The sequence below is a fragment of the Athene cunicularia genome, assembly GCF_003259725.1.
Source record: "Athene cunicularia isolate RWA chromosome 7 unlocalized genomic scaffold, athCun1 chr7_part1, whole genome shotgun sequence".
In the NCBI taxonomy this organism is placed as follows: Eukaryota; Metazoa; Chordata; class Aves; order Strigiformes; family Strigidae; genus Athene; species Athene cunicularia.
Genome location: NW_020799107.1, coordinates 20,664,401 through 20,675,376, shown reverse-complemented (window position 1 = coordinate 20,675,376; position 10,976 = coordinate 20,664,401). Strand labels below are relative to the sequence as shown.

General features: G+C 58.6%; 1 protein-coding gene and 1 long non-coding RNA gene across 2 annotated transcripts in view; both read right to left on the bottom strand.

Annotated features, from left to right (window-relative positions):
• LOC113482453 overlaps positions 1-2,083 on the bottom strand; it is a 16,416-nt gene extending 14,333 nt beyond the window's left edge. Inside the window, exon 1 of the long non-coding RNA XR_003398850.1 lies at positions 4-2,083. This is a non-coding gene — a long non-coding RNA (uncharacterized LOC113482453). The remainder of the gene's footprint in view (positions 1-3) is intronic.
• Positions 2,084-6,942: 4,859 nt separating this feature from the next.
• On the bottom strand, positions 6,943-9,117 carry FEV (FEV, ETS transcription factor). The gene is made up of 2 exons (XM_026852478.1): positions 9,114-9,117; positions 6,943-8,642 (listed from the first exon to the last, which is right to left on the bottom strand). Exons 1-2 carry the CDS (start codon positions 9,115-9,117, stop codon positions 8,095-8,097), a joined length of 552 nt encoding a protein of 183 aa, XP_026708279.1. The 3' UTR covers positions 6,943-8,094.
• Between the last annotated feature and the right edge of the window lie 1,859 nt (positions 9,118-10,976).

The following is a 10,976-nucleotide window of genomic DNA, read 5'->3' as shown; positions in this document are numbered from 1 at the left end:
CACCCCCCTCCCGCCGGTACGCCCTCCGAAACAGGGCGCCGGTGGGTTGATGCCCTCACCTTGGCTTGCTGCGGGAAAAGGGGTCTGCCAGAGGAGGCCTAGGGAGCCCAGAGCGGGGGGGTTGTTACGGGCGTGGGGGGGTGGTGTCCCCTCTCCTCTTGCTTTGCTTCACTGGAGAATAAAGAGGCGGCCTGGATGGGCCTGGTGGTGATTCCCTGGACTTGTTGGGCTGTGGAGTGCAAGGGGGATTGGGGAGGGCACCCCAAACTCCCAGTCATGCCCCCTCTCCTCCCCAGGAGGGATGGGGGGGGAGGTCTGGTTCTCAGAGGGGTGTTTTACTCCCCGGTGTTAGTTGGGGGTCAGAATTTCACCCCGATTTGTTGTGCCCAAGGCCAGTCCTGGTCCATCCAAGTGCACCATGGCTCCCTGTGAGCTCTCTCCTGGCCTCCTCTATTCCACATGGAAATGCCTGATGCCTGTCTGCCACACTGAATTTAATCAGGATCCCACAGCCCATGTCACCTCCATTTTTATTTTTTTTTTCCCATAAAGTTACCCCCCCTCACCTCCTTCATCCCTATCTCTGCTCTGCAGGGCTGGTCTCCCTTCCTTGGCAGCAGCAAGCTGAGGGAGCTGGGTTGCTAGCCCAGTTACCAGCCCTGTGCTTTTACAGACCCCCAGGGAGAGGGGTGGAGAAGGGGACGGCTCTGCCTTTTTCATTGCTGATTGCTATGCTTCAGGCTACAGAATTTGCCAGGGCTTCTTTAGCAGGATTCACAGCATATGCTTTCGTTGGGGTCTGTGTCCAGTGCTTCCCAGCCCCTCTGAGCCTGGCACTCGGGCTCCCCTCAGCCAGGAAGAGCTGTGCTGGCTCTGCAGGTCATGGAGGGTAAGCTGGATTCTCTTTACCTTTGTGTGCATCAGCAGAGCTGCTAATTAGGCTCAATCTGGCTCATTCAGGCAAAGCTGTGCTGCCAGGAAGACAGCACAGATGTCCCTGTGACGGGGGCTGACCTGGCAGGGTGCTGTGCAATGCTTTTCCATGGCTGCATAAACCCACTGAGACCTGTGCTGCTCCCTTCCTCCCTGTCCCTAATGGGTGCTCTTGCTCCTGCTTTTAGATTGACATTCATGTGACCTTGTGGTGAGCTGTCTCAGCAAAAACATACTCACAACCCACCCCACATTTAGCCATATTCATATCTTGTGCTGGGGAAGGTAGTAGCTCTGACTTACTCTGGCTTAAACAGGGGTGGAACTGAACCCTCAGAGCTCCTATGGGGCTGCTGGGGAAGCCCTGACTCTCCCCTATCAGTATTTTGCAGGGAGGGAAACTGAGGTACGGTGAGGTGAAGCAGCATGTCACAATCCAGCAGGAAGAGTCTGCAGCATTGCAGGGTAACACCCAAGTCATTGGTGCTGGTTTTTTTCAGCCTGAGCTGGGGGTATTTGTCCAGTGACTCCCTATCCCCAGAGCTGAACAACCTGCCGGCACTATTTGAGGTTTTCCACCCTACAGCTCTTTCAGAGACACTCTCAGGGTCCTCCCAGCCTTTTAAAATGCTTCCAGCTGCAGTGAGGCCATGTCCTTCCCCTCCTCCCTTGTGTTTCATTGATTAAGAGTGCTAGGCCTCATTGGGGGCTTTAGGAAGAGCTAATTGCAGACTGGTAATTGAAGACAGCTTGGAGTCTCTGGAAATGTCAAGGAATGAGAGACAAGCTTAGATGCTCCCATGCATTTAAATATGCACCATCAGCTCAGCTAGAGCCTTGTTAGGGGGAGAGATGTCTGGTTTTCCCTGCCCCAGAGGACCTTGTACAGCTGCTGGGGGGAAGGGGGAGCACTAAGCTTACCTTGCTTGGGAGCCTCCTGCTCTCCCCCAGGCAAAGAGGAGGTGGCAGGGGGACACAAGCGGAGGGGAGTACTGAAGGTGGGAATCCTCAGACAGGCTTGGGAGCTCAGTGTTTTCCCCTCCCAAAAGCGGTATGCTTTTAGACCTGTTAGACCTCTGTGCTGCTGCACGATGTCGTGGGGGTCTGGGCTCAGGAGCCAGCTGTGGGGCAGCAGTAGGGGGATGGATAGAGCTTGTCACCAAACTTGTGATCCCTACAGCCACCGAGTGCTCCCTGAGGAACAGTGAGGAGCTGGGAAGCCCCCCTTGCTGCCAGCCACAGGGCCCAGCAGTGTCTGGGGTTACAGAGATGGGGGATTCACATCAGGGTTGGGGCTCAGAGGTAGGGATCCATCACCACAGGCCCTTGGTGAAGGATCCCAGCTCTTTCCTATTTTGAAATTCCCCTGACAGCAACATATCTCCTCTCTGTGCCTTACAGTGGATGCCCCATCTGCTCCACCCCATGTAGTGGCAGGGGAGGTGGGCACAAGCTGCATGGTGCAGCCTGCAGTTGGTTCAGCCCCTTCTGCCCCAGGGAGGTCACTTCTCAGGCCACAGAATCCTGCTTTTTCTCCCCAAGGATGTGTGGGGCTGCTGGAGGCACCCTGGGCAGCAATGGGTCCCCAGGATGTGTACTTGCCCATGGAAGGGGATGTTTCTGCCTGGAGCTCATGAAGCAACATCTCAGTAGGACTCCCCCTGCCCTGCTGCTCTGTCTGCAGGGCAGACTCCATGCACTGGATGTGCTGGCCATGGCACTGGGGCTCGGAGGAGCAATGGGTGGCTGGAGCAGCCAGCCTGGCAAGCCGTGCCTCCTCCTGCTGGAAAAACGGCGGGGAAGTTGTGCTTTTGCTATTAAGAGTTGGCAGCATTCCCCAGAGTGACTCGGGGCTGCTCCGTGGGGAGGAAACTGCTCTGGATGATGTAGACCTGGTGCCCACGTGGCTGGTAAAGGACCTGCCTCAGCTGAGCACTCTGCGCAAGCCCTTCTCCTCCGTTAGGCTGTGAGGGTGATGGATGACATGTTTCCCAAGGCAGATGGAAGTGGGAGGTCTCTCTTCTGCTTCTGTGGGAGCTACTCGGACACTGGCTCCATCACAGCTTCAGGCTGTTGCTGCTCTGCTGAATTGGGGATGACTTGTGGGTGCAGGTTTCTGGTCCTGTCCCTGCTTCATGACACTTAGTCACAGCTGCTGGTGGGATGTCTAAGGGGGAAGACATGAATGAAGTGACCCAGTGACATGGCAGCAAATGGCAGAGTGAGGGGTCATAAATTGTTTGATGGAATATTTATACCCAGGGAGAACAGCTACCACAGGGTCTCAGCTGATGGGGGACACATCCAGGATGGGGTGGGAACCTGTCTTTGAGCTCTACCTGTGCCCAGGATAGCCCAGGGGCAGGAGTAAGAATGAGGGAGGTGGGACAGCAGACAGTTTGGTCCGTGTTGTAGCTAAAACATGGCCTGTGGCATTGCGTGGCTGACGGGTGTGGGACTGAGGAGCACAGAGTGGGGACAGCTCTGTGCCAAGAAGCTGGGGCAGGTGGAGAAGGGGAACCAGAATGCCTTGGAGCACTTCTGTCATGGTTAATCCTTTTGTGAAGCCCAGCAGAATGGAGGGCCAGGGATGCCTAGGCTGGGGCATTACCTCCAGCCCACTGAGAGCTGAGCATGGAGGTTACCCTGTGCTGTGTCCGCTGCCTACCTCATGGTCCTGTGTCACCCCTGAGGACAGAGATCCTTGGGGGATAGCTGTGGCTTGGGGCAGTTGTGGGGAGCTTCCCCAGGAGTAAATGCCTCCCAGGCTCGGCTGGGAGCTGCTCCCTCATCAGAATTCCTGCATTAGAGCATAATCCGGCATTAGTGCATTAATCCAGTCCTCCCTTAGCAGAGTCCGGCCCAAGGTCTCAGTGTACAGCTGGGCAGGAGCGGCATCAGGACACTCTCCCCACCAGCTCTTGCTTGGGCACTGGAGAGCAGGTGGCAGCAGGAGCAAGGTTTGGGGCTCCATCCAGAGCAACCCTGTGTCTGGGGCAGGGGGACAGTGAGCAGGGAAGAAACCCAAAGTGCACAAAATTCCCCCCAGGTGCATCCAGTACGTGGGGGAAGGCAGCAGTACGGCTCCAGCCCTGAGCACGTTGGCAAGGGAGAAAGCAGCACATTTTGGAAGCATCACAGTTGGTTCCTTGGAGGGGCTTCACAAGGGGTTTTGGAGCCCGACTGGCTGCACCTGCGGGTTCCAGCTGAGCCACACTAAGTCACAAAATGCTTTGCAGGGAGCCAGGCCAAGGGAAGGTGGCGTCTGGAGAGAGGATGTGAGTCAGCAGCTTGGAGCAGAGTGGGGGAGTGGTGAATCGAGGAGCCAGCACAGCCGGGATACAGACAGAAGGAAATAGGTGGGAATTGGGAGAGCTGGAGGGGGGCCGGGGTTGGGCAGGGAGGCAGCCCCATGTCCCCTGGAGCAGATGTGACCTGGCTGTGCTGCAAAGGCTATTCCCAGTGTAAGAAATTAAGCAAGTGGTGACTTGTATGTGCTAAAATAGGAGAGGGGCTGCTCCAGCCCCCCCCTCTGATCCCTTCCTGTGGGGATGGAAGGCCTTGAGGGAAGCTGGAGGGGTCCCCCTGCCATCCTGGTAAGAAGCTGAGGCCAAGGCAGGGCTCAATCCTGCCTTCTTGCCAGCTAAACAAAGCCAAAGATTTATTTCATTTTTTCTTTAAGTAGGGAAGAAACCTTCTGCCTTTAATCACACGGCAGCAGAAGCTGCCAGGCCACGTGCTCTGCTCCCTCGCTCCTTCATACAGGCTGAGGCCCTTTGGGACTGTGTTCCCCCCATCTCACCCTGGGCAGGGCACCCGAGGTCTCCCCACAGCTAGGTCTGGAGCCCACAGGTACACTGGGTCCATGAACCCTGCTGCCAGCCACCTAGGACAGGCTGCCCACCCAGCTGATGCACCCCAATGCCCAGGACAGTGCTCCCCCATCATCCCCCTGAGCTGGGCACCCCTGGTCGGGGCCAGGGACGATGCTTCACCGGGAGCTGTGCCGATCTTGCCCCTGCTTGCCCATTGGTAGGATTTTGCTGCAGTCTGCTCTGAGCTGGTGGTTTTGGCGACTGAAAAAAGCAGCACTGCTGATGGGCTGGGCCAGACGGGGTGTTGGGGAGGCAGGAGGCTGGATTTTGTGGGAGGTGATGCTCTGTCCCCCTCATCCGGTAAACACAACGGGGGTAGGGGAGTTGCCCCCAGTGGGGCCTGGGGATGGGAGCATCCCAAGTTGCCATGGTGACACTGCATCCTCAGGCAGGTGAGAACATTGATGGTGCAGTCAGTCCTGCATGGCTGTTCCCCACCTTCCCTCCTGGCTGCTGTCCCTGGAGAGTGCAGGGCTGGTTCACAGCTTTTGGGGTGGCACTCTGGGGACAGAGCAGGGGGACTGTGCCAGGTGAGCTCAAAGCAGAGCAAAGCAAGCCCTCAGCTGCAGCCTGTTGCACTGGGAGTGTGTGGTGGTCCTCCCTCTTCCAAAAGGTAACTCCCCCATTTCCCCAGCATGTCTGCCCTCCAATACAGCAGAGACCCGGATTGCAGGGCTGTGAATGAGGAGGGAACTGGGGTCACCTGGGCTTCCCTGGTGCAGGCACTGTCAGAGGCACCAGAGGGGTAGGAGCGGGACTCAAAGGCAGGGGGAAGCTACTAGTGACCCATATCCCTTAATCCGTGTCCTGCCCTGCGTCATGCAGTTACCTAAGACCCAAAGCAGGCTCCTGCGGTGGGGGCATGGCCCTCTGCCCTGGCTCTGAGAGAGCCAGCTGTGGCCAGCCCCCCCATTTTGCCCTTGCAAGGCTAAGCTTGAGCCGGGGTGTGTGTCTTCAGCCTGAGTGCTGGTTTCATGGGGGTAACTACTCCTTTCCCCCTTACTTCACCTCCTACCATCCTTGGAGACCAGGCTGTGCAATGCTCAGGGATCCTGGAGGGAGGGACATTCCCCCCCCACACCCCCCAGTCTTTTCAGCTCCTTTCCCATACATGGGTTCCCCACCAGCAGCATCAGGCCTCGCACTGCACAGCTTGAGCCCTTCTGAGAGGAGACACTGACATCAGATCCCCCTCCCTTAAGCTGATTAGGGCAATGAGGACACATCCAAGCAGATGCCACCAAAGCCATGACAGTGACCAGACCTTGGAAGGAGGCAGAGAGGGCAGCACAGAGTCCCCAGATCTGGAGGCTGCTCTGATCTTGGGGGCACAGGGAGAGGGGCTGCGATCTGATGTGCTGGGTAATTGCACAGCAGCCCCCTACACAGCTGGTAATCTGTGCACCCCCACAGCAGGGATCACAACTGATCCCTGACCTAAGCCTGGCTCCCAGCCCTGTCATCCTGGACCTCTGATGAGTGTGGGATGGGGCACACAGCCCCAGGTTGGGGAGCAGGCAGAGGGCAGCTCCTGAGCCCATGCCAGCCACCACAAGCAGCAGTGGATCCATGGGCAGCGGTGGATATATGGGCATGTTCCTGAAGCTGGGCAAGCAGTGTTCCCCCACTTACTGCATCGATGTCACACATGAGCCTGGTTCCATGGCTCAAGACCTCTCTGCTCCCGGCACAGCGCAGCCCAGCAAGGACACCTGCTGCATGATCCAGCCATGCTGGGCCCAGTGCATTGCCCCAAGCTGGTTGCACAGGGCTCTGTGAGTCATGAGGGATTTGGCTCTTGGCATCCCAAATTTCCCTTGTTGATGGCAGGGTTACAGACAGCCTGCCAGGCCAACTGCATCTCCTCTTTGCCTCCAGTTGCCACACCCCCTTGCCAGCCTGGAAATAGGGTAAGTAGCTTCGCTGAAGGAGTGTCTCAAGAAGCCCAGTGGTTTCCACCTCTGCCTTATCTCTTGGGGGCTGTAAGAGCCAGAGGTGATGGAGGAAAGGTAATGCAGCAGAGTGGCTGCATCCTCCCCACCCCAGCCCTACAGGTGCTCTGGGTTGTATGGGAGGGGATTTGCTGGGTGGTTTCCTCTCTCACCAGCGCCCTGCAGACACAAGAGGACACAGGTCACAGCACCTCTCTGTTTTATTGAAGACCAATCCCTCCCCCCAGCCAGTGCAGAGCCCAGCATGCCCAGTTCTTCTTCATCCACTGGGCCAAAGTCCTGCTCTGGAGGATGGGGATACCTCCTTGGACCTAGGCAGAGAGACCCAGGGCTGCCCCTCAGTGCCTGGGACTCCCAGCCCTGCTGTCATCCCTCCTCCTGCTCAACCTCCCAGTCAGCCTTGTCCCTGGGGATGTTCCCACCCATGGAGGGTGTCCCACCAAGCCCTGTATGCAAGGGGCTAAAGCCACAGTAAAACTGGGGAATTAAACTTGGAAGTAACCAGCAGGACACGGGCTCATGTGCAGGATGTTGGGGACCATCCCCTTCTGTGGTGTGGTGTGGTCCTTGGGCACTGGGAAGAGGGCAGAGCTGTGGGGGCCACGCTCTGCTGCCTCTGGGTTCTGTCCTTGCCTTGAGGGTTGGCAGTGCCCTCACATCTGCCCCTGGTACCTCCAGCCCCAGAGCCCTGCCCAGGGCAGGAGTCAACCCATGAAGAGCTTCTCCTCTCCAGACCAAGGCTTCTCCTGAGGTCTGGAGGAAGCCACCAGCATCAGGAGGTGTAGGAGGAATGGAGGAAAGGAAAGCTTTGGAGGCAAAGGTGGGGGACCAAGGAACAGCAAGGAGAGTCCCATTTCCCTGCCCCTACCAGGGGGACCCTCACCCATGGACACAGCTGCCCTGAGGCCTCAGCTCCTGCCTCCTCTCTGCAGGGAGAGGGGAGGGCAGGCACAGGCTGGGGGCAGAGCTAAGGACGTTCATGGGGTGGGCAGCATGTTGCAAAGGAAAAGGGGGGCACAGTCCCTGCAAGGAGGAGAGCCCATTTTTTTTTTCTTCCATTCACACCCTGATTTAGCTATTCATGTCTGTTCCCAGGATCACAGATCCATCCTCACCCTAATTTTAGATGGCTTCTCTCTCCAGCCACCCACATCAGGGACCCAACCCAGCTACCCTGCAAGCACCCTTTGCCCCCCACACCACTCTTCAAATCTAAAAGGGGGCAACTGAGAGCAGGTCACGATCCCACCCCCCCATCCCTCCCTGCTGAGCTTCCCAGCTCCCCAGCCCCATGCTGCCAGGGACGAGGAGCTCTGCTTGGCGTGGCTGAGCCTCTAGTGGTAATGATTGTTCATGTTGTTGAGGTGGGAGGCTGCCATGGCGCTGAAGGGGGCAGAGGGCTGGAGCCCGTGCCCGGGGTAGAGGGACGGGCTGGAGCCAGGCCAGTAGGAGAAGCCGGCTGGTGTCACCCCCGAGGTCATGAGGTTGAGTTTGGAGATGCCTGAGAAGGGCAGTGGGGCCAGGTTGCCCTGAAATTTGTAGAGGGTGTGATCAGGGGCAGCCGGCTGGCACACTTGCGCCAGCCCATGGAAGTCAAACTTGTAGGCGTAGCGCTTGCCGTGGACCTTGGTCATGATGTTCTTGTCGTAGTAGTAGCGCAGTGCCCGGCTCAGCTTGTCATAATTCATGTTGGGTTTGCTCTTCCGCTCACCCCAGCGCCGCGCCACCTCGTCAGGGTCAATCAGCTTGAATTCCCCGTTCGTGCCTTCCCAGGCGATGCAGTTCAGGTTGGCCCGGTCCGAGAGCAGCTCCAGCAGGAACTGCCACAGCTGGATCTGCCCGCTGCCTGCAAGGCCAAGCCCCGCAGAGGTTAAAGATCTCTCTCAGGACCCAAGGAGTGGGGCAGGATGTGCCCTGGTCTCCTCAACCCTCTGCTATGTTGCCCCCTCCTGGACCCAGGTTTCAGATGCACCTCATTGCATCTTTGCTCTAGAGACACAGAAGATGGTAACGAGGTCTTATCTCCTTTGCAGTATCCTTATCCCCATCCTGCACCGCAAACAAGAGGAGGAGAGGATGCCTCTACACCTCTGGACAGGAGTAGGAGTCCTCAGAGGTCAATGCAGGCTGCAGTGGGTTTGGATTCAGGGCCCCCACATCCCTCCTGCCCTCATTCACAACCCGCTGAAGATGGACACCTGCTTATTTGGTTTACTGTGAGTATCTGGCCTAGTTATTTCATCTGCAGCCCCAAGAAGGAGGTATCTTGGCAGTACCAGATCCATCCCAGCACCAATATTCCCCACTGCCACCTCTGCTTGAAACTGAATTGGTGTCACAGCACAGCCCTTACCCATCTCTAGGGGCACTGTGCCCCGCAAGATGTCTCCATGGAGAGCTGAGGTCGGGGTGCAACACTACTCTGACCTGCACCCCTGGCAGGCGCAGGTAGGTATAGGGGGAAGAGAGACCAGTACAGGACCCGCTGTGGCTTTGAATCAGGCACCAGTGTTCCTTACTTCCACAGGAAAACTGTCCTCTCTGAGCCACGGCCATTGCACCTACAGCTGCCACTGAGAAGAACCCTTTGCGGGTGCCCAGGATGCCCCTGTGCCAGGCTGCGCACACATAGGAGCCTGGCACACCTGGACATGCCCATGATGAGGCACACGGACAGGCTCCACTGAGTCTGGCCAGAGGTCACGAGAGGAGAAGGTCCCTGGACCTCAGGGTGACGAGCAGCCCCACCCCTGGGACCCAGCCACCCTGCAGAGCCGCCCTGCACTTACCCAGACACCCCCACCCCCCCCCTTTCCCAAATAGCATCCCCTGCACATCCCTGCTCCTGACCCTGGCCGTTGCAGCACAGGCTCTTCCCTCGGCAGAAGCAGCATCTTTGGATTTCATCCTCCTCTTTGTGCTTTTCTGCCACTATTTTGTCTAAGGGTGCTTGGATCCCGTATAGAGGTTTAGCACCCACGACCGCTGCAGCAGGCAGTCCCATGGCTCCGCTGTGTTTCCCACAAAGAACCACCTTGTCCTGATTTTTTTCACACCCACCTATTTCAATTGGTGCTCCCCAGTTTTTGCTCTGGAAGAGGCAGGGAACAGCCTTTCCCCATCCACCCCCATTCACCAAACCCCCCTCAGACATCCTGATGCAGGCAGCCGAGCCCAGGTCTTTCCAAGGTATTTCCAAATCCCCTATCCTGGGACCGAGGTGGGGGATCTCTCCTCTCTAGGGTACAGCCACAGCTCTTCCCTCTTCTCTGTCCCTGCAGCCCCCACCCTGGGCTCCTGCTATCCCCCACCCACGAGGTGCCCCACCCCATGCAAGCAGGGCAGGGCAGTGTTGGGGGGTGCCGCTGGGTGGGGTGGCGAGGCTCAATCCTGCCTGCCGCAGGGTGCTGTGCTGCAGCGCCCAGCAGCTCCCCGAGGAAACCTCCAGGGATCCAAGAAGATCCTTCTCACCACAGTGCAATGCGCAGAGTACAGCTGGGGCAGAGTACGCAATGCAGAGGCAAAAGGGCCCCTGCTGGTCTGGCTTTGGCCCCCTCGCTCCCCTAAACCAGACCTCCCCTTTTCCCACTCAGAGCACTCCCTGGCCCCTGGCCTGTCTCCTTGCCAGACAGGCAAGCTACGTGGCCCAAGCACCACAGCACTGACTCTCTGGCCACCTGATGACCAGTGCTGCCGCGCTCCCCAGCAGGCTCCAGGCTGCACCCTGGCCAGCCCTTGGCCGATCCCCAGAACCCCTGGACGGTTTTCCTTCGATGTATGGCTCTGGCTCCCGGGGATCCATCATCTCCCAGCCAACCCCAGCCCCTCACCGGCACCTCCCTCCCGGGTAGGATCTCACCGCATTCCCCTGCTCCCAGGAACGAGTCCCCCAAGCCCGGATTATCCCCCCACACATCCCAGCTGGCTGGCAGCTCCCTCCCCGTCGAACGTCCCTGGAGCACCGGGGGGACCCGAGCTGGGACCTTGCAGCCACCCCGCCCTGCTGCGAGGGTCCGGAGGGGTCCGGGGGCGCTGGGCACCCCGCTCCCCTCCGCTACAACTGGACGGCGTGTCCCAGCCGTCGGGGCTCGACTGTTCTTCACCCCGTGGGTTTTGGTGGCGGGACATGTCCCGCGTAGGCAGTGCCCCGCACACGGACGGGAAGGGGTCCCCGGTGGCTGCGGGGCGGTGGGGGATGCGTGTGGGGTCCCCGCGG